This window comes from Pogonomyrmex barbatus, unplaced genomic scaffold (genome assembly GCF_055798465.1).
Source record: "Pogonomyrmex barbatus isolate J1 unplaced genomic scaffold, ASM5579846v1 scaffold16, whole genome shotgun sequence".
NCBI lineage: Eukaryota > Metazoa > Arthropoda > Insecta > Hymenoptera > Formicidae > Pogonomyrmex > Pogonomyrmex barbatus.
The window spans coordinates 2,103,404-2,127,472 of record NW_028297112.1 but is presented as its reverse complement, the minus strand read 5'-3'; the positions used below and the strand labels follow the sequence as shown (position 1 = coordinate 2,127,472).

Here is a 24,069-nt window from a genome sequence, read left to right as displayed (position 1 = left end):
GGAGGAAGAGGGAGAGAGAAAGGAGAGAAAAGCGAGGAGAGAGAGAGAGGGGGAGAGAAAGAGAAAGGAAAGAGGAGAGAGAAGAGAGACAGGAGAGAGAGAGAGAGAGAGAGAGAGAGAGAGAGAGAGAGAGCACTCTTTCTTTCTCACGTCATAAGACATACGAAACAGACGACCACCTGATACCCGCGAATGTTGGCACGATGCCGCGTCGCGACGCCGGTGGCCGACGTTCAAGAGACACCAGAGGATTGAACGGTAACGATCGATTTATACCTCGCGATTGACGCAACGCGTGATTCACGAAGATATACGAATCGATTTTTCGAGATGTCTCCTCATGTTAAAAAAGAACAATCTGCTGTCAGCCGTGTTTTTGCGCAAAGCAGATTATTTTGAAAAACTCTCTATTCCTAAACTGGCTGTAAGTTTCGTTTCACTTACAAAGATATGGAAGAGGTTTGCAAAACATGAAAACCCTTCACATATGAGGCTCGAGCGAAACTCGAGAAGAATGACAAACATAACAAAGACATGTGTAAGCGAGCTAAATGTAATGTAATCTTTTAAGGTTTAACGAAAATATTGTTTATAATAACGTGTAAGCGTTGCCGAAAAATGATAAAAATTTTAGATACGTTTTTGAGATATTTCTGAAATAATTTTCATGAAAATATATATTTAAATATATATTTTATATATATATATATATATATATATATATATATAATATATTATCTATTTTATATCTTTAAATTATAATTAATTGCAAAAAAGATTATTTAAATATGTGAATATATAAAATAAAAAATAATACAAAACTTATTTAGATATATAAAGTAAAGAATATATGTTGAATATATTGTTGGTTAGTATGGTTCATATCTAAAAAAACTTGATAAAATTGAGAAATATTTCTAATCTAAAGTTTTCTTTAAGCTTTTTCTTCCGAGAATCCAGCAACAGCTTTGCGTGTAAGCTGTGGAATAATAAATAAACAGCGTGTCTCCTTCTTCATAGCAAAAATATAAAATCCTTTTATCTTAAAACTTTTACGGCTGATTTATGTCGTTCCAAATAATACAAAATAAAATCATGACATAGTAAATTTTTAAAAATATTGTAAAAACATCTTTTTACGTAAAAACAGCTGTGCAAGAGAAAAAAATTAATTTAGAATTATTTCATAAATAATATTTCTCACTTCTTAATATAATTTCGATTCAAAAAGTATTAAGATTAACGCATTCGAAGTTCAATATTACTATAACTTATATGCATTTATAATATGTTTAAAAAACATAAATTAATATTAATTAATGTCAAAATTAATTAATTTAACTAATAAAATTTAATTACAAAAATTATTTATGTAAGTAATGATAAAACTAAAATATAATCATAACAATATTTTTTAGATAAGAAATATAACAAATAAACTTAACTTTCTCTATCTTGCTCCATCTATATATCAAACATATATATGAGTATAGTTATTATTATTATTATTGTTTTTATTATTCATAAATGGTGTTGTATCTTGCTTTCACTTTCTCTCAAATGCATTATTAAGGAAAAAATATGAAGTGTAAATATATACGAATGTTCATATTGAGTTCAGGTTTGTATTGTTTGGTATTCGTTAAATCTAAATGATTGCGTGAATTAATCATCTCTGCAGAAATAATCGTAATGAAAGAATTGCAACTTCTATCGTGCATACTGTTCGAAAAAATTCAATTTAAAGTCTTCCTATAATATATAAACCACGCATGCATGTTACATGCGGTTAAATTCTACCTGCGAACATGCTTATACATTATATAGAAACGTAATATATGAACATATATGAACATCGCTGTTTGAACGATAAATAAAAAGTCATTAACGCGACGTAATCCGGCGTAAAATTTTCCGTCTAGATTTTACGTGATACGTTGAATACGCCGCGTTACAATGGTTTACATGGCGGCTTATGCAGCAACTGCACGTATGTCAAGCGAGTCTATTTAATCATGACCGTCATAAAACAGAATGTCCCTATCTCTTCCTGCGACTCATACAATGAAAATGGGAGTGCCGCGGCTCGACATTAATCCACTTACGCACGATTAATTATTATCGCGTATTTCATTATGTAATAGATTAGTTTTAAATTAATTCACACGACTTCTCCACAATTTTGTATAAAATATAATATTTAAATAATATTTTAAATATATATATATATATCTATTTTACATATCTATTTTCTAGATGTATATATATTTTATCTGTAATTTTGGATAAATTCAGAATTAAAGGAGAGAAAAAATAATTTTAAATTAACTTATTACGATTTTTTACTTCATCTTTCGCGAAAGAAAAATTTCTCTAATTTTCCAGAAAGATGACAGAATTAATAACTACATAATTATTTCCCTGAAAATGATTAACGATGAGGAAAATGAGAACTTTACTTACGCGCGATTGTCATGTTATTTCATTAAGTAAAAATAAAAGACATCCATCAAAGGTGCCATTTTGACGCCACGTGCAAGCTGAGCTCCGCGATGCACCGACATTCAACGGGAAATTTTATTTTCCGCCTGTTGCGCATGTAAGCCGCGTTGCTACTCCGGTCCTCGCCGCGGTAAGAAAAACATGTGCGTATGTCTCTCGCTCGCTTGCGTGACGGAGGCACATAAATTTACAGTTATAATGAAGTTAACTTGTTAAACTTGCAAATTACAGTTATATGTAACACCGAGTTATTGAACAAATTGAAAAATTCTGACCTGTCGCATTTAAATAATAAATCACAATTATGTTAAACCTCGTCTTCCGCTTGATCAACCTCAAGCTGCCGCTTTTGTTCGCAGAACTTCGTTACGTTAAATCGAACAAAATATAATTTCAAGTTTCATTTTTATTTTTATTTCCTTAATTTAAATCAAGATTCAGTTATTTATATCCTTCAAAATACAGGAATAGTTCTTATTATAAAAATAAAATTCTCTGGGACAGCGAGAGTTTAAAGTCTTGCCGATGCATATTTCGTATTTATTTTTTTTACAACGCGTATGACAGTTCGAAGCAGACGTAAAACGGAGTCCCTCAAACGTCTCGAGAGAGAGAGTGTATCACGCATACGGAGATATTAAACCACGTGTACATAGGGAAAGGACTAATGCCTCGTGTTCAGCAGTCATTAACGTCCTTGGCACGGCGAGTAATTCCAGGTCTTTCTTCAATTTCAAGAGCTAATGCGGGAATAATATTCACCTGGACGCCGTCGGAGGAGTGATTAATGACTCGCGTAATTTTTCATTTCGCCTAGCACTGATTTACATCTATGCGGATCTTACCTCCTGCCTAGACGTCACAATGTAAGGCGAGATTTATGTCACCAGGATATCGGCGGAATGAAATCATTAAATCCTTGAGATATTTTATTCGGCGCTAAATTTATGAGGAATGAAATTTTCTCAGCTTCTTTTTGCCCACATATTTTTATGGAATATTCATTCGCGCTATGATACGCGATTAGTCATAGCGCAGGTTGGAACTTGAAAAATCGAGCCTTCGAAAATATCCTCTAACACCTCTTAATTGGTTGACCTATGTATCCTCAGAAATGAAACGAAAGGTCACCATGGTCCCATTTCGTTTCCATTTATCTAGCAAAACGTTTTCAAAACGTCTGTCAAACTAGGAAAAGGACCAAAAAATGGATTCGAGCGACGGTTTAAAAATCGAGCTGACCGTCAGGTATGAAAGCTCTTCCGAGAGCTCTTCCCCCCGCGGCTATAGATGTAAAACAATGGCTCGCTAATGGGGCACGGCAAGAAGAAGGCATCGGCGGCGCGAATGCGGCGGCAACAATGCGTCGGTATCGCAATAACGAACGCATTGTTGGTAGGCGCCGCGACAAAGGGCCCGCATTACGAGACGTATTAACATGTCCGGGCGCACACACGCATCCAGCTCTGCCCCCTTAATAATTTACTTTCTCAGCTATCGCGCGCGACATCCTGATCCGCAACGTCTGCCCACGTGTCGCTCGTTACTCCTCCTTCCGCCGTGGCCACTGATGCGCTGGAGAACTCGCGTATGAGTAACCACCTTGCAACATTTGAGTCGGGCCCTGTTGCAAAATGGCTGAGACTTCTGTCCTAACACCTATTAATTTTATTTGCAGCGCAATTATTTGTCGTGTAATTTTATCCACGGTTTGTTTCCGGAATTATCATTAAATATACATATTTACTATCTTCAAGTATGCATTAAGGCCCTGCGCACAATGGAAAAAATATTAGGCATAGAAATAATATATTAAATTTTAAAAATAAAAATTCAGAATGAAAATTAAATGTAACGCACAATGAATACAAGTATGTATATTTGTATATTCATTGTGCGCTACGTTTTTATTCCAAACTTTCATTTTCAAAATTTAATATTTATTCCTGTCCCTAATATTTACTCCATTATGCACAGGTACTTAAATATACATATTTATTATTATTAATATAAATTATTAATATAAATTAAATATTTATTTAATACGTATTTCACTTATATATTTTATTCATTATTTTTTTAACAACATTATTGCAACATGTTGGACTAAGCACCACGGTTTTATTTCATTGTTCTGTTTTTTTTTGAGGATAACAAAACACTATCCTTCTTCTCGAAAAAGATCTTGAAAAATGTCATCTGATTTTCCCTGTCCTTTTTCGAGAACAAGCTACATGACAGTTTCCCTGTCCTTTTTTCGAGAACGCTACGCTACGTTTCGACGCGTGTTGTCGCTTGAAAACGAAACACCCATGTGAGATCAAACACATGGCCTTAGATAACAAGTCGGAAAATGTCGTGAAAATTATGTCGGTAATAATCTTACGTAATTAACGTAACGTTTGTCAGGATTTATGTGCGACAACATCGCTGTAGTCATGATGTAGTTTCGAATGAGTTAGAATTTGTCGAAGGTTTAGGTAATTTATCTCCCTCAAAGAAGTAGAGAGAATAATGAAAGGGTATTTTTCTCATCTCACTTCATTTAAAATCCTATTATCTACTTTCAGGACATCTAAATCCTCGGATGTTCCTTGGATTTAGATCTCATCTGAAATTGCTTCCTTTCACTTTGAGTAAACTATTTTATGTATATCAATCTCGGAGCAATTTAAAGGGATTTTGACTTGAATTAACAAACTTTAAGCTCCGATTAATAATTATTAATTATCTTTCTGATGTTTATCGAAAAAAATGTGAGACACTTACCTTCGTACATCTGCGCGTATTGTGGAAATCCCGCAGCTCTCAGCCATTTGCAAGCTTCCTGCGCCTCGATTTCTGAAAAAAATTACAGAATTATTAATTCTAAAAATTAATATAAAATATTATTCAGTGCTGTACAAATTGAAATATCTCCAATTAATATTAAAGACGATATTTATATTTTTTGGAGCTAAAAAATATCTCGTTTTAAAAATTTGCTAATATAAAATCAAAACATCTACAACATAATTATTAACGAGTTGAAAAGGGAGAAGATATACGAGAAATGCGTGAAGTTGATTGTGGAAAAATCGCTGAAACGACAAGAGATATCTTGGAAAGTCAGTCGCCCCGCTGAGATGAGGACGACGGGGATTCATAATCGAGATCGCGTATCCGCAGGGCGATAAAACATGGGTAGCCATCAGTATCGATATCGCTATGGCGGATTTATCGATTTCCCTAGCAGCGGGTAGCCTTCGCGAATGAACGGCCAACGTCTTTATTTTCCGTTTGCAAACTGGAATATTTCATCCGTGATACACTGATAGAATCCATGAACTTGCTCGTCGATTAAGCCACGAGCATTAATCGCACACGATCGTCGTGCTTCATGTATTAAATGATCGCTCATAGCATTTTTATTTATGACATTCGTAATTAAAAATTTCAATTTTTCTTCGTATAATTAAAATCCAAATTTAAATGTGTGTAAAAGTCTGTGGATATTTTATACTTGGCTAATTAGATATTGATATTTGACTAAATATCTGACATTTTGTCGATGATCATTTGTTTCACGAGTGTATTTTGTAGTCAAACGCAATGCGATGACGGCATCATTGTGCTGCAGGAAAAAGGATGAAACTAAGTTAGGGGGAAGTCACGCGAGGTCGACGACACGAATTTACGTAAGTAGCCACGCGTTCATGTATGCATTCACGTATGCCACTTTATAGACATGCAAATGAACCGCATGTCTCGCTTCTAAGTGCCCACCAATTGCATTCAGATCTCAAGTCGCATGAAAAGGATACTTAGGATACTTGTCTTTCTTTCGATCGCGCCTCGCGAGCACACAATGATGTTAATTCTATCGATCGCAAAATCGATTACACTTAACTTATTAAACTTAAATTATTAATTATAAATAAAAAGCAAATGTCATAAATAAATAAAATTCGTATCTTACGGAGTATATATTGTATTCCACTGTGCTAAAGAGACAATCGAGAGGAGAATAAGACGGGTGTTTGTTCATATAAAGAAAAAAATAGTAAACAAGGAATATGGCAGAAATATAATCCAAAGGACGAATAAAAATTCGTGAGGGGAGGAGAATGCGCGCGGACACGGAGAATAAGACGATGAGGAAGCGAAAGAGGAAGAGAAGTTCGCCTTCACTGCCACGGAGATCGTTACGGCAACTAACGCAGTCGCTCTGCGGACGCGTGGGCGAATTATAATGAGATAAAGTATCTATATAAATGTTATAAAAAATATCCCTTCCGCGCGTACATAGAACGCGAATAATAATGAGCGGAATCGACTCCGCCGGCCGCGAGAACACGGAAGGATACAAGCATCAGCACTTCACATTTACAAAATCGACGCGGAGTTTCAGAGATATCGTAAGAGTGTATGTTTACCTTCCACGGCAAATTTTACCAGTTCTGTTCCAATAAAGTTAATTTCTATTCGTATTTGGGGGGGGGGAGGATAAGATAAAATAATTTCTTGCGTCAATTATCACATATCCATTAGCAGGAATAACCACATCCAGATCACTTCCGCGTATCCATGTCCACGAGATATAAGCTCATCAAAGTTATATTTCAACGAGTTCTCACGGGCTGATTGAAATAGCGGTCGGGAATTATAAAGGGAGCGTGGGCCGCCATGGCGAACCAATTAACGGGCTAATTGGAGAGCTTCTAAATACAAGTGGGCCACGATGCAGAAGTCGGTTGACCACGCGGCAATAATAACAATAACCGGACAATAACAATAATCGGAGTTAGAGGATATTCTCTTGCTACAGTGAAGCGCGAGCGAGGCACTTTCATCTCGCGCATGGCTTACGTGCTGCTTTTGTACAGAATGTAGCTGGAAGTTAAAAGCAGCGACCTACCGCAAAGTCCGTATTATTCCGTAGCAAATTTCTGTCACGTGGTGTCGCGAAGGTACACAGACGGGATGAGTGGGAAAGTTGTACGCTGAAAATTATCAACACCGCAAGGATGAGAGGCGCGCAGATTTAACCGAGATGAGATTGCTTAAAGTTTAGCCTTACATAAGGAAGAAGTTTTAAATATTTACCTCATATTTCTCCCCTCCGTTTTGTCCGCTGAAGCAAATGGAGAGTATTTTATATATACGGACTTTATATGGTATTAGGATTTTGTTTATTATATTTACGAAGTTTCGTCAAAATTAATTGGTTTAAATCGATGACGAATTTCTCTGCGCAAGAAAAAAACAAAAAAATATTCCAAAAGCGCGGATATAAAAAAAACACTACAGCGACATATGTAAATACAAAAACAAGTTCAAGCTCGGCCGGCTTGGCCAGCGTAGCCGGCTGACCGTGCAATCAATAATTTTATTCCCTCGTCCCGTGGGTTTTCATTGATCCCCGCGGAATGGATATTAATTAAATGGTCCACGATGCAGTGGTTTGTTTATGTTATGGCTCGTTACCACGGGGTCCATTTTTTCGGATTAAGAACATCGTATCGTTGATTAATGTGGGATAGTCAGGATGGTGCGCGTCAGGATGTCATCGTTCGATTTCGAAATATCGACAATGCCCGTTTTTTCAAATTCCCGTTCATGCCGTTCGATGCAGTTTGCCCGCTTACTGAACGGATTAAAAACTTCTAGTATAAAATGCAGAATTCTAATTAAACTTAATCCTCCTTGGCCCGATGTTATTTTTATCTCTGAATATAACTTTGTCTCCGTACACGGGAAAAACTGTGTGGGAAGTATATGGGAAAAACTATGTGGGAAGTATATGCGAAAAATTAGATGGGAAGTAGAATATTCCGTCATAGAATACTCGAAACTCAAGTCTTATATATCAATTTTGTTTCAATGGAATAAATCTCACAAATACATAAAAAGAGAAGAAATGAAAATATTATGTATTAAAAATAATAAAAGAAAATATAAATATACAACAGAAGAAATAGTATAATAGTAAAATTACAATTAAAAATAGTAGAATAAATATTTTATATCATAAGCATCTTATTATATTCTTATTAGAATCTTTGCAGGCAATATAAACTTTAATATTAAAATATTTGAATTTCCTGAATGCTCAAATATTTTAATATCGATTAAATTCCGGGTTAAGTTATAGGTACAAGCCAAGTTGCAGCAGCAATTGGATTAAAATTTCAAACAAAATTTATGCACTGCGTTTGATGTCAATATTAAAGCAGGTCGAACATTAGAAAAAGTTTAAAGTGGCTTGAAAGCATAAAAATATCAAGAGCTTTATACGACAGATTGGAATTGAACAACAGAGCATTTTCATGAAAGCGTTGCTCACAATCCGAAACACACAATTATCTGAAAATTCGAGTCGAGTATATTCAGAGCATATTCATTATAATCTTTCCGCGATTATTCCCCAAACTATTTGTTAGTCGAAAAAAAATTTTAGATAAATTGTAAAATTTTGAGAGGTTCACATGATCATGATATTGATTTATTTGCTGACGTGTCAGTCGAGATTTTTTCTATAGTTGTCATTTTTTTAAAATAGTATCTATACTTTTTATTAATAAAAATGAAAGTTTTTATGGAACATATAAAGCTACTAAGATATTATAATTTTCTGCAAAAGCCTAATAATATTATATAGAATTGACAATATTCTCAATTAAATTCATTCGGAGATTCGATCTATTTAATCAATAAATAATTTCTAAAAATAAGCAATTCTCTGAATTTTCAATTTTCGCGGTAGGTTGCAAGATCTATTAAAGTCCCATGTGCATTCTTCAGGACGTGTGTATATTCCATTTAAACGGTTTATTATGACAAATTGAATTCTCTTAAGCGAATTTATTGATTGTACAAGCAACATCGTTGTATATCCGCCAATCGAATGCAATAAATCGTGACATTGGAGTGGGTCATGGTCCAATAGATATGTTATTGTTTTCATATATTGCATCTAACGGCGGACTGGCGCCAAAGATAATTTCTGTCCCGGTGGGCGTACACGTGTAGACTAACGTCAAATGTATTGTGGAACTGTGCCTCGAGCAAGGTTTATCTCCAGTGTTATACAAATTTCGAAAAGGTGGATGAGTCACACGGTGTAATAATTGCCCCTCAAAAATCAATTTGGAAAAATGATGCGATAAAAATAGACTCGAGCATTTTACTTCCGATTTATATTGAAGCGTGAATAGAGATAGATAAATAACGTACAGTGATATAATCATAATCACATTACAATAATAACATAAATAAAATGTACGAGTAAAATTTATAATGTATTTTCCTGCAAATAAAAATTTTACTTCCTGTAATTATAATTACATCAGATTTGTTATTATTTTATTATATTATAATATTATTGTGTTTATTACTCTTTTTCTCTCTCTTTATCATGTAAATTTTCTTGCTGAATGTATTTCAGCATATGTTATTTGCAAAAAGAATAAGGTTAAACTTTGCTTGTATGACTGTATGCCTTAATTATATATTGTGCAACTCAATGTTTCCTATTTTTTTCATTTGCGCCCACCGAAATACGATAATATTAACCGCATATTTTAACAATTCTCTACATAGCTGGTACCACTCCTATATTACGTAATGATCTATCCATGTCGGCCGCTGAAAGATCTCTTGCAATTCGTCCCCGTTACTCGACAACTCAACCTTTGTTCAGTGATATACGGCAACGTTGTACCCCGTTTACGACCTTCCATTGCATAAACATTTGTCTAATGAGTACCGTGTGAGTTAGCGATCATAAAGGCAATTGAAATTTTTATATCTGTCCAGTAACGCTCAGCCATTCAGTCAGAAACGTGTTAATCCTTGTGAAAATACTGTGGGAACATTCGGCCTCTTCAACAGTTAGATGTAAAAACACAAATTTATAGATATGCGTATTTATTTAATCAATTTCATATATTTATTTTCAATTTCAAATTGATTAAAAATAAGCATATGTTTATATGAATAAAACCATGTCTAAAAATATTATAATTTAAACTTTGACGGTTCGATGAATTATCTCAGTAATTTTGTTTTAACAAAGAGTGTATTAATTTAAATTCATTTTACATTCATCATACGAGTGTATTAATATAACGTAATAACAGACAAATTTCCCTCTCTTCCTTTCTCTCCGCTTTGTCATATAATTATTATTGTGTCATCGCACATATGCGTTACATAACTCGGAACACGTGTTGTGACCGATGTGACGTGAAAAGAATTCTTTTTCGCTAAAGGAGCGGTAAAGATGTCGTCCAAAGTGCGTTGTGATTCAACAAATGCAGATCAGCGGGGTGTAAAGCACAACGTCGCACGCTGCGACGGCATAGCGCGTTGTCACATTGACAGAGTCGGAGAAAAGGATCGGGGGGAAGAGTCTCAGGTCCATCCCCGCGTCGATTTGGGACTCACGAAACCGGTTAACCGCTTTGCATAGGATCCTCCTCTGTGATTTGCAAAGCGCGCTCGCGCTAGGACTCTTTCTAAGAAGACGAACATGGCTCGATAATCATCAAGCAATGCTTCGTCACTTGGAGACCAGTAATTATGGGGAAGTTATGGTTCATTATGCGAAACGCGTTAAGAGATTACCATCTTTATTTCTCTTCATCATAGTAATAAAATTTAATAATCAATATGTAATATTATAATATATAATGATACTTGTTGACATAATAATAATTATGATTATTATTATTTATTAACGTTACGTTAAATTAAAGATTTATCAAAAATTTATTGTGAATTTTAATTTTTCTTTATTACGTCCATTAATAATTATTTTCGCAAAAATTCCTGGTTTCCTAAAATTCATATTTCAAAGCACTTTGAAAAATTTAACGTTTCTCTCTGACGCGTGCGATGCACCCCGCTGATCTGCCCGAAGCTCGTCGTCACATTTCGAGGGCAACCGCCAGTCTGAACCAGCGTGCCTCGCGGTCAAACACCGGCGAACTTCGTATTTCGTTTGGCCACAAAGATAAATCTACACGGACAAGCGATGGAGGCGGAGGTAGTAAAAAAAAAAAAGAAAGAAAGAAAAGAGAAAAAGAGGATCGAGCGCCACGCCTTTGTCCTACGACGTTCATGGATCCTTCTACTGGGAAAAATAACGACAAAAATAAAATGGAAACGGATGACTTCTGCGAAAACCTTCCGTGAATTCCTTCAGAGGAAAGAGAATCATCTCTCTCCTGCGCAAAATAATATTTGATCTGCGCCGCTGCATTTTCACGGCTTCTCCGTTAATTGCAACTCTTACTTAATTTTTAAACCCTCCATTTCCTTCGTCTGTCCTTTCCTCTATTAACAATAGCTCGGGACGTGATCGTTACATCTCGCGGCTTCATCCTTCCGACCTCCATCCCCATAAGCCCTTAAAGAGCAACCCGGCCCAACCTCGGCCGCTAACTATCGAGTGCAAACCGTATCATTTGCAAGAATGAATGCGTTCTCGCGGGCGACGAAATCCATTATCGGGGCGCGTGGGAGTGGTGGGTGATGATTTACGTTTCTCGCAAAGAGGGGTGAATTAATGCGTGTTGCACGAAAACGTCGTATGCGCGAACAATTTAAGCGCCGCTGATACCGATAAGTTTCAATTTTCCCTTCGCCTTGACCCTTCGCCTTTTCCCTCTCGTATCTTGTCTTACGTGAGAATCAGAAGGGTGGCGAAAGGTCGAGTGTATTCCGTACTTTTTTTCTTCCCCCTAAAAAAAATCTAGAAAGTTTCATATTTCCGGTAATTAAAATTCAAGAACGGAGAGAATATCTGAGTAAGGGCTTTCTTTAAAGACTTTCCTGGCTGGAAAATTGCGTAAGAATACTCTCATTGTGTTCTTTACGAGATATTGTATAACCACATGAATTAAATTCTCACAATGTCGATCACATTTTTAATTATTATGCGACCGCTAACGTGTCATTCCTTGGCACTTATATAATATGTATATGTATATTGTATGTGATATTGTATAATATGAATAAATAAATAATTACAAAAAAAAAAAATAAAAATATATAAAAAATATATAATTAAACACATTAAAAATATTATTTAATAATCAATTATATATTTTCATATAATTAAATATTATTTAATTATATAAAAATATATAATTAAAGAATATATAGTTAAAAAAAGTGTCTTTACATCACAATTCCTACAAAAAATATTTCAACTGAGATACGAATTATATAGAAATCGAGGGTTGTAGTTCGCATACTATCCCATCGCGAAAATTGCTTATAAGATTCCCCCGATAAAATTTCCGCCGCGGTTCTTCGCGTGACCATCGTTGCAGTCGGATTAACTGTCACGCGCGAACTGTCTGCATCCGAAGGGATCGAAAGAGAGAAGGCGTGATCACGCGAAGATAGAACGGATGTAGGGAAGGGAGAGAGAGAGAGAAAGATAGATAGATAGATAGATAGATAGAGAGAGAGAGAGAGAGAGAGAGAGAGAGAGAGCGAGAGAGAGAGAGAATGTGGCGGCAGTCATTAACTGGTAATAGCTCGGGACACGGGACGGGAACCTACCTCAACCTAAACCGGTAGAGAACAAACCCGTAGGTGGTGAACGTGCCCGCCGAGATTATTTCGTTTTAACGAGATATCCATGCGAGGTGTACTTATACCGGCGATCTGTCACGCGCTTGTTATCGCCGATTCGTTATCGTCGCGCGCATTTTATGAAACTCGATCAATAGATTCGATCAAACGAGCCGTCTCTGTCAACGAACTAGCTGCTAAACAAATCGAGCTACATTTAATGATACGCTCATAACACGCTTTAGACAAAATATAAAAATATTTACTTGTCATTTTTTTTTCCATATATTCCGAGGATAAATGTAAATCAAATGATTTAAATAGAAAATATTTACTTGTTCTTTTTTTCTGTAAATAGATTTTTTTTCATAAACCTGCTGAAGTTGAAAAAAATGTTCAAAAAATATATAAATAAGATTGAAATAGAAATGGAAAAGAATGGAATTATAAAAGAAAAAAGTTAGCGCTTTCACAAATTAAAGAGAAAAGAGAAGAGCTAAAAATTTATTGAATTCGCATGAGTTTCGAGCGCCATACACAGTAATAATAAATGTATGCTATATATGTTCTGATGTTGGTACGTGTGTGTATCCAAATAAAATTGCCAAAAAAATATACGATTTTAAAAATCGTAAAAATATAAGAAATTTTAATATAACAATTTATTCAAAATTATCTTAAAATTATCATATATGTGTAACAGTTATATTTAACTGGTATATTGAAATAGAAATTAAAGATATATTAATAGAGATTAAATAATAAATTTCAATTCCAAATAAAGAGCGATTTATTATAATATTAAATATAATAATGCAATCAATTCGAGTTTGTTGCTTCGTTTACCATGTCTCGTTTCTTGTATGTATCTGTATTCCGATTCAAAAGTCCACAAAAAAAATTCACACTATCAGTAGCTTGTTAGTTAAGCTCGCGATAGAGAAGCGTAGGAACTCTTCCGCGGGAAGTATAAGATAAATCTCTGGAGTAACAAGTAAAACGTTCTATCGAACGACTCCTAATTGCTGGCTGATGAGATACCCAAGTTGTCCTCGGATTGGCAGAAGGCCACGATTTATTATTCCAGTGTATCATATCGCGCGTTTTTATCGGCAAAAACGAGGACGTTCAATTAAAGATTAACGGTAAAATGTGATCGTCGACGTTTCTTAATTGCCATTGATAATATAATATATCTATTCGACTTTATATACAAGCGATACTTAAAATTTTCTGAAATCTTTTGATTTTTTTTAAGTCTTGTTTTACTATTTTATTTTAAATTTAATCAATTTTATCCAATTTTGAATTAAAATTTTAAAATTACAGATAATCCATAAATCCGGAAAACGGCAAATAATAAAATTTAAATAAATTTAGGATAAAAAATAAAAATTTTTTACTCACACTCGACTTTGAACTTAATTTTATGAAATTTTTAAAATCGCAAACTCGATAGTTTGACTCGAAAAGGCGTCTCGCGGTATCTCGGCACTTTTGTCAGAGCGAAGAGGTCCACTCGTGAGATTTCCATATGCATATACATTTCTACATATGTTATATACCTGATACCCCCGTGAGGTTAAATATCGCGACTCGAAACACGATAGTTCTCAACATCTGATTTATTCGAATCGAAGGTAGACCGTTAATTTAACGCCGGAGCGACGCTCGTGGTCTCGTTCGTTGCGCTTAGCTAACACGTCGCGCACACAGATGCGGGTGTTGCACGCCGGTGCATATATACATATCTCATTTAAATATGCGTACACGCAACTCAGCCGCCGCGCGCGCGATACACGCTGGCTCCGGGTTTGCTAATGAACTGTATTATTTCCGATATATAGCCGCCGTGGATTTGCATTAACATGGCTTTTATTGCAACTAATTAAATTGGCTTTTAGGCGCCCGCGCGAGATCGTAGGCCGCTCCTTTCCTCCGCTCGTCGCGACACCCGAGCGATCATTGGGACATCGCCACGGCGATCTTAAGCCTGACCAAGCCTGCAGGTGGCTCGATGTTTAAGATCGAGCCTAATAATTTTTACCCTACTCGCCCGGGTGTGAGATATTACGTGAATATTATTCAACGCGTAGGAAGCTTGCTCGCTGCGACTCGAATTTCACGTTCTGGAACGCAGTCTGTAAATTGTGCCTATCTAGCACCTTTCGCTGAAATTACAAACCTGTATCGTTTAATTATAACTAGATAAATTCTAGTAGAGGTTTCCTGTCGTTTATATCATTCTTATCTGATAGCACGGCGCGTCTTTAGGTTTATTATCTTTCCTTCTGGTGGAATTCACTGCTAGTCAAACTAAGAGGTATGACAAGGCTAATAACACTTGACGTTATGAGCGCCAACAAAATGAAAACACAAAATCATAATTTGATATTTAATAAGTTCAGGCACTTTAATAAAACAAAATACCGAGCAATACAGAGTTAATAAATAATCAAATAAAATATAATCCAATAAAAACAATAAAAATAAATCTCTGATAAAAATAAAATTTAACTTTGACAGGATTGAGCTGATAAAAAGTTTGCGTGTCTCTCGACAAAAATCGCTCGTTTTATCGATGGTACGACATCGGCTGTCGGCGCTTTTCATCGCACTTTATTATGTACAAATCGACTGTCGATGAGGCGCTAATGACTCACGCGCGTAATCGGTGCGAAAAAGCGCGCCGCACGAGCATGTCGCGCATTCACGCGCGTGTAAGAGAGCGCAGTTGATTTACGAGAAGCCAGGCTGATAATTAGAGGCTAACGGTGCTTGTCGCCGGCGGACCTCTTTTTCGCCGTCAAGTCTCGTACGTGTCATGGCTATCGCGGTGCCTCTTGACGCGAGAATAGCGCACATCGATACGCAACGATATAAATCGCCGCAAAAATCACGAGTGACAGGCGCGTCGAGGCGTATTTACAGCGGGGCGAAGCTTTGTATTGACAGCGATCTAAAAAAGAAAAATCGCAATTTCTCTATTTTTCGAGCGACAGTTTGGCGTAAATTACCCGTCGGTTTCGACAGCACGGCAGAAGAGAAAAAAAAAACGACTGGTAAAAATTTTATTGCGTAATTTAATTTCTCCGTAATTATTTAATTTCTCCCGAGAGTTGAGAGGGGGGGGAGGCCGGTGGAAGGAGACAAATTGCTGGAACAGTTGTAAATCCTTCTACGCGGACATTGCGCATATTGCATTTCCGGCAAATTGTATCGTTGCGAGCGTGCAACGCGAATTTGTCGATCGTCGTCGATCGCGCGGACCCGGCGCGGGACGGGGCGACGTCGCATTTTCCGCTGACAATGATTAATTTCTCGCCGATCCTCGGCCGCGATACGGCGGCGACCGGGCGACTCCGTTACTCGGCCGCGAGGCAAGGGAGCGTGAAATCGCTCTCGGTTGCCGAACTCGCGTCAAACTTAATCGATCATCGAGAAGCGTTGCGCTATGCGCGGCGACCGGTCGAGCCGCTGGGAGAAAGTCCCGGCGAAGAAACACCGCGGCGAGACGAAATTCCTCTTACTCCGGCCTCAGAAACGGAAAAGAAAGAACGGGACGTAGCCTCTCTCGGGTCACTCGATAGATTCCGATAGTATTCAAGATTGGATTATGGAAATTCGCAGAATAAAAGCTCGTAAATCCAGCGTTAACGCGTTAAGGCTCCGCTGAAATTATCCCCCTTTGTGGATAGACTCGTACCTTACCTTCGGTTAAGTTTCTCAGGACTACAGTGATTTACGATCGTGCGTAATAATATTTTAACTCTCGCGGCTTGGATAGAAGAGACTGATAATTTTTTTTTTTTATCAATCTCAAAGTCTCAATCTCTTTAAGAGGGAGAAATTAAAATCGCATCTGAGACTGCGTTGAATCTTCTTAGTTTAAATTACTTACATTTCACGGACGAAGAATTTATTGAGTGCACATAAAAGAAAAATAATCTTAAGTCAAGATAGATATTCTCATGAACAAGAATAATCTTTGTAAAAAAAATTTTTAGTCTTGATCTAAGTGCAAAAATAGCACTTGCGTCAATACAAATTCAATCAAATAAAACTAAAATTATAATCTTCTTTTCTAAAAAGATTATAATATTCTTGCTTATACTTGCGAGAACATCTATCTTGATTTAATTTTCTTTCTGTGCAATGATTATAATGAGAGGAGATCTAAGTGAGATCAATTGATATTAAAGTGAAAATAAATATGATATTCTCTACTTTAATAGATGCATTTGAAACAAGATATCACTTTTGAAGCAACTTTCAAGTCTTTCTTGAACACGGCTGCAGCGAAGGGTTAAGAGAAATTCTCTCGGAAATTGTGTCGCCCCGCGTGGCATGGGGTTAAATCGTTTTGTGAAACCGGTTCGCGCAACAATAATAATTAGCTTACGCGGATCCGTGCATAATCACCGTCTTTACGCCCATAATAATACTTTTGCCGCGTATCCGCGAAGTCCTAATTATTATCGCGACGGTAACGACCGAAACTCTTCTCGTACCGAGGGCCGAGCTGTAATTTGCCTTTACTTCGTCGATTGTATTATGCATTATACATATAACGCGCTTCTTTTTTCGCGGGTTTAAAGAGAGAAAGAGAGAGAGGGGCACTTAGAAATGTTCTGGCGGCCGATAACGCGGGTATCCTCGAATAATGGAGTTTCTCCGGAACGATGTTGCGAGATAATGATACAGGGAAATCCAGCGGGCAGCATCCAAGAAGATGCGTTTATCCACGATTATTGAATATTATTCGCGCGAAAAAATTAGTATGGAGAACATCGTGTATAAGAAATTGTTCCGGATCTCACCGATACAAACTATTAACTGTACTGCATTATTTACATAATTCTTAATTATTAACTCTTTGCACATAGTATATATTAATATATTAGATTAGACAAAAATAATTGTTATATCGCCATAAATCTCTCGTTGTGTTATATTAAATTTTATCATAACGTATGTGTCTTCAGGAATATTTCATTATTAAAAAGAAACGATCTCCCGAGAGTCCCGTAAAATTAAAATCGTAAAATTAAAAATCCTCATAAATATTTGAGTCGGAGATTTCCAATCTCCGCTGTTCTGTTTAGGGCCGCTAACTCGGTAAATTTGGCGCGAGCTATCGACTGTCTTCGGTTACAAGGAGAAGTATATTATTTTACGAACGAGATGAGCGTGTGTATATATATATATATATATATATATATATATATATATATATATGATCTTCACGTGCGTGTGCGTTCGTACACCAGCACCTACTTACTTTCATGAATACCGTGGGAAGAGAAACATAATAACGAAGAATGGCTGCCAGGTATACACGCTCACGTGCCGCCACCCTTCCTCGCCTGTGTCCCGCTCGTTTTGGGCTGGCCGTCCAAAAAAATTCGTAGTGCACGGGCCTTCTCGTTCCTGTTCGTCTCTCTTCTTTTCTTCCATCGTTCCAGCATTCCCACCCTTTATCCTCACCACGTATACCGCGGACCTACATGGCTTTCGTGACTTGACTCCAGGATAATCCACTCGCGCGGCTCCAAAAGATCTTCGGGGGTGGTCCAGCCGGTTACATCACGGATTTATGAATAAAACACAGCGTCCCAACTCCAGTAGAATTCATATGAAGTATCGAGAAAAACACGATTAACTTTTATCGCAGCGTTCAATCTTCATTTCGAAGAATCAAATTTCTCATGTGTAATAAACGTATTACGATAGAATTTACCTTATCTGATATTCCGTAATATTGTTCGATATAAAATAAGTTGATATTAACGTAAATATTAATAATTTGGTAATCTTATCTTTTATATCAATTTATGTAATGTTAATTAATACTGTTAATGCTTAATGTTACTGTTGCTAAATTTAAATTATGAATTAAGTTTTAAATTACAACTGATTATGGCTTTCCATAATTTACAAATTTTGCTCCCGGCAATTTTGCAGATTTCCGCAGTTAATGAATAAATGGGCTATTTAATATAATTATCGAAATCGACGGATTCTATCGTGATTCTGGGTAGGCCGATTATGTTGTTAAACGGTCGAAAAGAAGATCCACCGAATTGGCTCACGTTCGGTAATGGCGATAAACAGCCCGGAAACGCTCGCTGGATTTTACAGTCTAAATCCCTCGTTTTGGTACATAACTGCCGCCGAGAAAGTAATTCTCCGAATCGTTAGTTACGATTCAAAGCTCGTCGCGCGCCGCAGCGAGCCTTACGAAGCTCTTACACTTCCTTGCACTTCCGCCAGAACGGTCGTTCTGGAACTCTGGAACTGGAGCACGCAAATCTCCTCTTTCTGCATTCCTCCCGTTGAATGCACTTTCCGGATTCCGTTACGCGGACGAGAGATAAATCAGAAAGTTGTTTATATTCGATTCATGAGACCTATATGAGACGTGAAGAGACGAGTCGCAGACGAAAAATGCGAAATAATGCCATCGAGAGAGTTTTCAATAAACAAGAAAAATATATCCCTCGTACGACAGGAAACATAACGTTATCATCTATGTTATTACAAACAAAAAATTGGAAAAGAGAAAATAGTTCCGAGACGCAACTTTATTATGTAATAAAATTGCATAATATATTAAAAAGCGTGAACGGTTTTCGCCACGTGTATCCTCTTTCGCGTTCTTTATTAAATAAATTAAATAAATTAAATAAAATAATTAATTAATTTTTTCTAAAATTTCAATGAGTCTAAATACGTGTAATAAGCAAATGAAATTTTTTTCTTAAATTTCGAAACAAACTTTCCAAATAATTTACATATCACTTTTCTTAACAATTTAAATTATGTATATCAAAAACGTAAGTAAATAATTTTACATTTTAAAATACGAGAAAGTGATAATAAAAGTCGATCGTTCCTGAAGCGAAAACTCACGAACATGCCGTCAAGCGAGATCGCACGATGAACTCTCGGGAGTATATGCGACCGGCAAGCGTCACCACGAATAATTATTCAAGACAATGGAGAAAGCTTCGGCAGCTGCTTATAATCGCGACATCTCGTGACAAACGCCCACGCGTTGTCCTCGGACGATCTACGAGGCGGAAATCGTCGGGTTCTTCGACCGACATTATTCTTCTTCTCTCTAATTCTCCGCAAAGAGAATTTCGTCATACGTCGTTGCTTAACCGCTTCACACGGGCGTTAAGCCGGCGCGAACTCGTTGAATTAGACTTAAACGTGTTGAAATGAGATTTCTGATTTTTGATAAAAATGCCTCTTGTTGAAAATATAAAAAAATTACTATAATTTGCAAAAATATCGTATTTTTAATAATTTTTAGTATTTTTAAGATATTCCTAGTATTAATAATAATGTATCTTTTGTATATATTTTAAAAGATAATAAAAAAATAATAATTATACAAATTGAATAAATTCAAAAATTTGATATTAATTTTCGCTTGATTTAAGCAGAAGAAATCAATTTTTTGTAATATGTCACGTGATAAGCATAAGAAATTTTAAAAATAGAATTTTGATTCCGAGAAAAAAATTCATAATTAGCATAAAAAAGTTTTATGCTTTAATTATTAAATAAATATAAATATCGCTTCTGTATTTTTTCATATAATTAAAATTCAAATTTATTTACCAAAAATGGAAGATAAAATTTTGAATTAAGCGATATAAGATAAAAATCAAAGCACACGATGTTATCGCGGGGATCTACTATGTTCTCGATTTATTTATCGCGCAAACGGAAAGAAATCAATCGATTCATCACCTTTCCCGGATCGCGCAGACTAAACGGCGCCGAGTCGCGCGATCGCCAACCACACTAGAAAGTCTGCGCAGCTGCTCGCGAACGAACGGATCGAAGAAAGAGAGGGCGATCTCACGAGAGACTTGCGTATCGGAATTAATGCCCACGTGAAAATTGATACCCCGGCGATACTCACAATCGTCTGGGGTATCGTTAAAAATTGATACCAACTGGCGCGGGCGCGTCCGTCATTCACCACCTACGAATTTCTAGAGAAAAGCGATACGCGGCACACTTCGTGCTAGCCAACAATGCTGATCTTGTTCTCTCTTTCTTTCTCTCTTTTTCTCGAGAACTCTCTGATTTTTTTTTTTTTTATAGATTCTCTCTCCAAGATGAAGTTGCGCCAGAACTTGAAAACTTATGTTCCGCACTTATGAATCATCGATAAATTTACAAAGATCTGTCTTTTTCTTACTTGAAATCATCGGTATTAAAATTTGAACAAGCAATATTAGTGGATGCTTTAAATATAAAAAGATAGATGTATTGCAAATCACTCGTCTCTTTTATTCTGCATGCTGCAGAATGACGTTGGCTGTATTCCTTGCTCCGAGTTTATATTATTATTTATATTATTAAGCTACATTTTAATAGCTATGTTCATAAGCAAAAAATGTTTAAACTTGATTAGAGCTCTTGATTTTCAAGTATCTGCGATCGGTGCAGAGATAATGCTTAATGGTTGTCGAACGAGTTCCTTATTTGATTACGACGTGTCAACAACCTTTGCGAGGTGCACCGCACGAGACAAATTAATGAGCATAAATAAGAGCACGGTGGAAATTAATTAAATCTTAATCTGCGATGCAGATTTGCCGCAGTGCTACTGCGAGTTGATTAATTTCACGCAACTATACTTTGTATAATTAATACGAACGTTACCCCTTGTATACAGTTTAATTACGTAATGTTTCATATATCTACACGAGCATCTCGATAATACGAAAACATCATAAGCCGGATTCGATAAGTCGGGAATCGATCCATATTCGAAACGTAACTAAAGTTTCATTTTTTTTTTTCATCTCTTACTTTGCATAACAGATAAAAAAAATATTATGAGGTATCGTGACGTTATTTAATTTAAATAAAATAAATAATAGTAGACATACGTAATTATAACATATATTACGAACTAATTAAAAAACATAATTAAAAAACATAAATAAATTAAATTAAACGCCAGTCAGGAGTCGAGACGATATTTATAAGAGTTTTACGTCATTCTAAAATTAGAGAATATTTCTCAGAAATTTTTAAATAATCTGGAATTTAAGATCGCAAATGGCACTTTGCGTTCATAAGTAACAATGGTTATCCTACTTTACATTCTCACGCTTCTCTCCGGGAACGCGACGTCCTGTTACGATATCGCGCTCCTTTCAGCGCGCAGAGACGCCAGCAGTCGTCCTAAGCCTGTCCTTTCGATCGCGGCTTGATCGTGACACGTGCATCGACGCGGTTGCATTCATGGTTGCACTCGATTGCAGCCGCGTTACGCGTCACCGCGCGCTTTGTCGCCCGGACGAGGTTTCCCCGTCATGTCGCTCGTGACGACGTTGTTTTATTGCAACGGAAAGCGCAACAAAATCCAATGGCGAACGCACGCGGAAACGCTGCGTGCCGGCCGCCCGCACACGACGCCACAAACGGTTATCGCGCAGCGGTTAATTAGCGCCCCCCCCCCCCCCGACGATCAACCCTTTCGCGCAAACTTTCTTCGCAATTATGCGAGGCGATGTTTGTTGCAACGCCACGATTGCGATTGCGTTTACTCTGCGTCAAACGAATGTCAAGAAAGTAAATTAAACGGTCAGCAAAAAATAACAAATATATAAAAGCGATTGCAAATTTTGATTTTGATTATAGAATTTAGAACAAATTGGGTAACAAAACCAAGATGATCAAAACGATAAATTTTTTAATTACATTTTAATTCAAAATAAAATATAAAATAATTCAAGTGTAAAGAGAAAATAGTTTACTCACGTATGAAACGTGTGTTTCTATATCGAGAATACGTACCTGCACAAAAAAAAAAAAAATGAAAATGTTAGTCAAGTTGTAATTATCAAAATATGTGACACACAAAAATTTGCAAGATATTTGATATAGAAGTACTTAATTATTATGAATTAAATTTTAATGACAGAATTTAAATAAAAATCATAAGAAGCTGTATTTTTATGACGAAAAATGGAAATAAATAATTAAAAATGGAAATAATTAAGAATATATTAATTATATATATTATATGCCATCATGACATTTAAACATATACCTGATAATCGAGAGAGATTTTCTATCGCTCGAATATAAAGTATTTTACCAGAATATCCTTAAGCGTAATCATTTAATCATACGACGCCTATCGCGCAGCAATGTCATCTTCTCGGCACTTTTTCTCGCATGCAAATGGCAGCATTTCCTCATTCGGCTTTCACCGAACTGAAACTCGCGGGTCGGAAAATCGATGTTCTCTCTCGCGAGCGGGCACATCGCACGGCCATTAAGAAGGCGGCCGCACGCTTTTTAACGGAGGATTGCACCACCGCGCGAGAGGTGCGGCCCACAGGATTATGCATAATGATCCCTCGAGTCGAGAGCGCGCCCGTGGGAAAGCGCGATACGCGAAAAGAAGAAAAGCTCTTGCGCGCGGGCGGCTGGCGATTGACCGTAATGCACCAGCAATCGGTGCGAGATCTCTCGATCGTGCAGCGGCGGAAGTATCCGCCTGTAGAATCGCAGGGCCCAGCGTAAACCCGACAGCGTAAATGCTGGAAAATGAAAGCAGCTTAGCCGGAAACGTGTTCGTAAAAATGTTTCAACGCGATCATAAAATTTTTCGACGTAATCCGCCACGGATTAAATCTTCAATCATTTTATCGATGGGGAGAGAGAGAGAGAGAGAGAGAGAGAGAGAGAGAGAGAGAGAGAGAGAGAAATTTTTAATAAATTCAGCAATATTCGTGTGTCGGACGGAGTGATATCGGATATGTTAAAAATAATATCAACTTATTGTTAGAATAAGATCGAATAAGAAAAGATAAAAAGGGGACAAGGGAATTTCCGTTCGTGCGATTGATGGACTCGCAATTCTTAGTCTACTCGCGACGAAATGATTGCACCTCATCTGAGGATGGAGTAGAAATGGGGAGAGGTACGCTTGGCGTGCGCCGCGAGACGTGAATTACA

At 36.7% G+C, this 24,069-nt stretch overlaps 2 protein-coding genes across 3 annotated transcripts in view; both read right to left on the bottom strand.

Annotated features, from left to right (window-relative positions):
- cv-c (RhoGTPase activating protein) overlaps positions 1 to 24,069 on the bottom strand; it is a 205,890-nt gene that overhangs the window by 46,178 nt on the left and 135,643 nt on the right. For both annotated transcript variants that reach the window (XM_011636672.3, XM_011636673.3), the window contains exon 9: positions 5,272 to 5,343. In XM_011636672.3, the coding sequence (XP_011634974.2) occupies positions 5,272 to 5,343 (72 nt within the window). The remainder of the gene's footprint in view (positions 1 to 5,271; positions 5,344 to 24,069) is intronic.
- Positions 18,512 to 24,069, bottom strand: part of LOC148937126 (uncharacterized) — a 58,602-nt gene continuing 53,044 nt past the window's right edge. Inside the window, exon 5 of the mRNA XM_089073890.1 lies at positions 18,512 to 22,899. Coding sequence (XP_088930016.1) covers positions 22,856 to 22,899 — 44 coding nt within the window. The 3' untranslated portion in view covers positions 18,512 to 22,855. The remainder of the gene's footprint in view (positions 22,900 to 24,069) is intronic.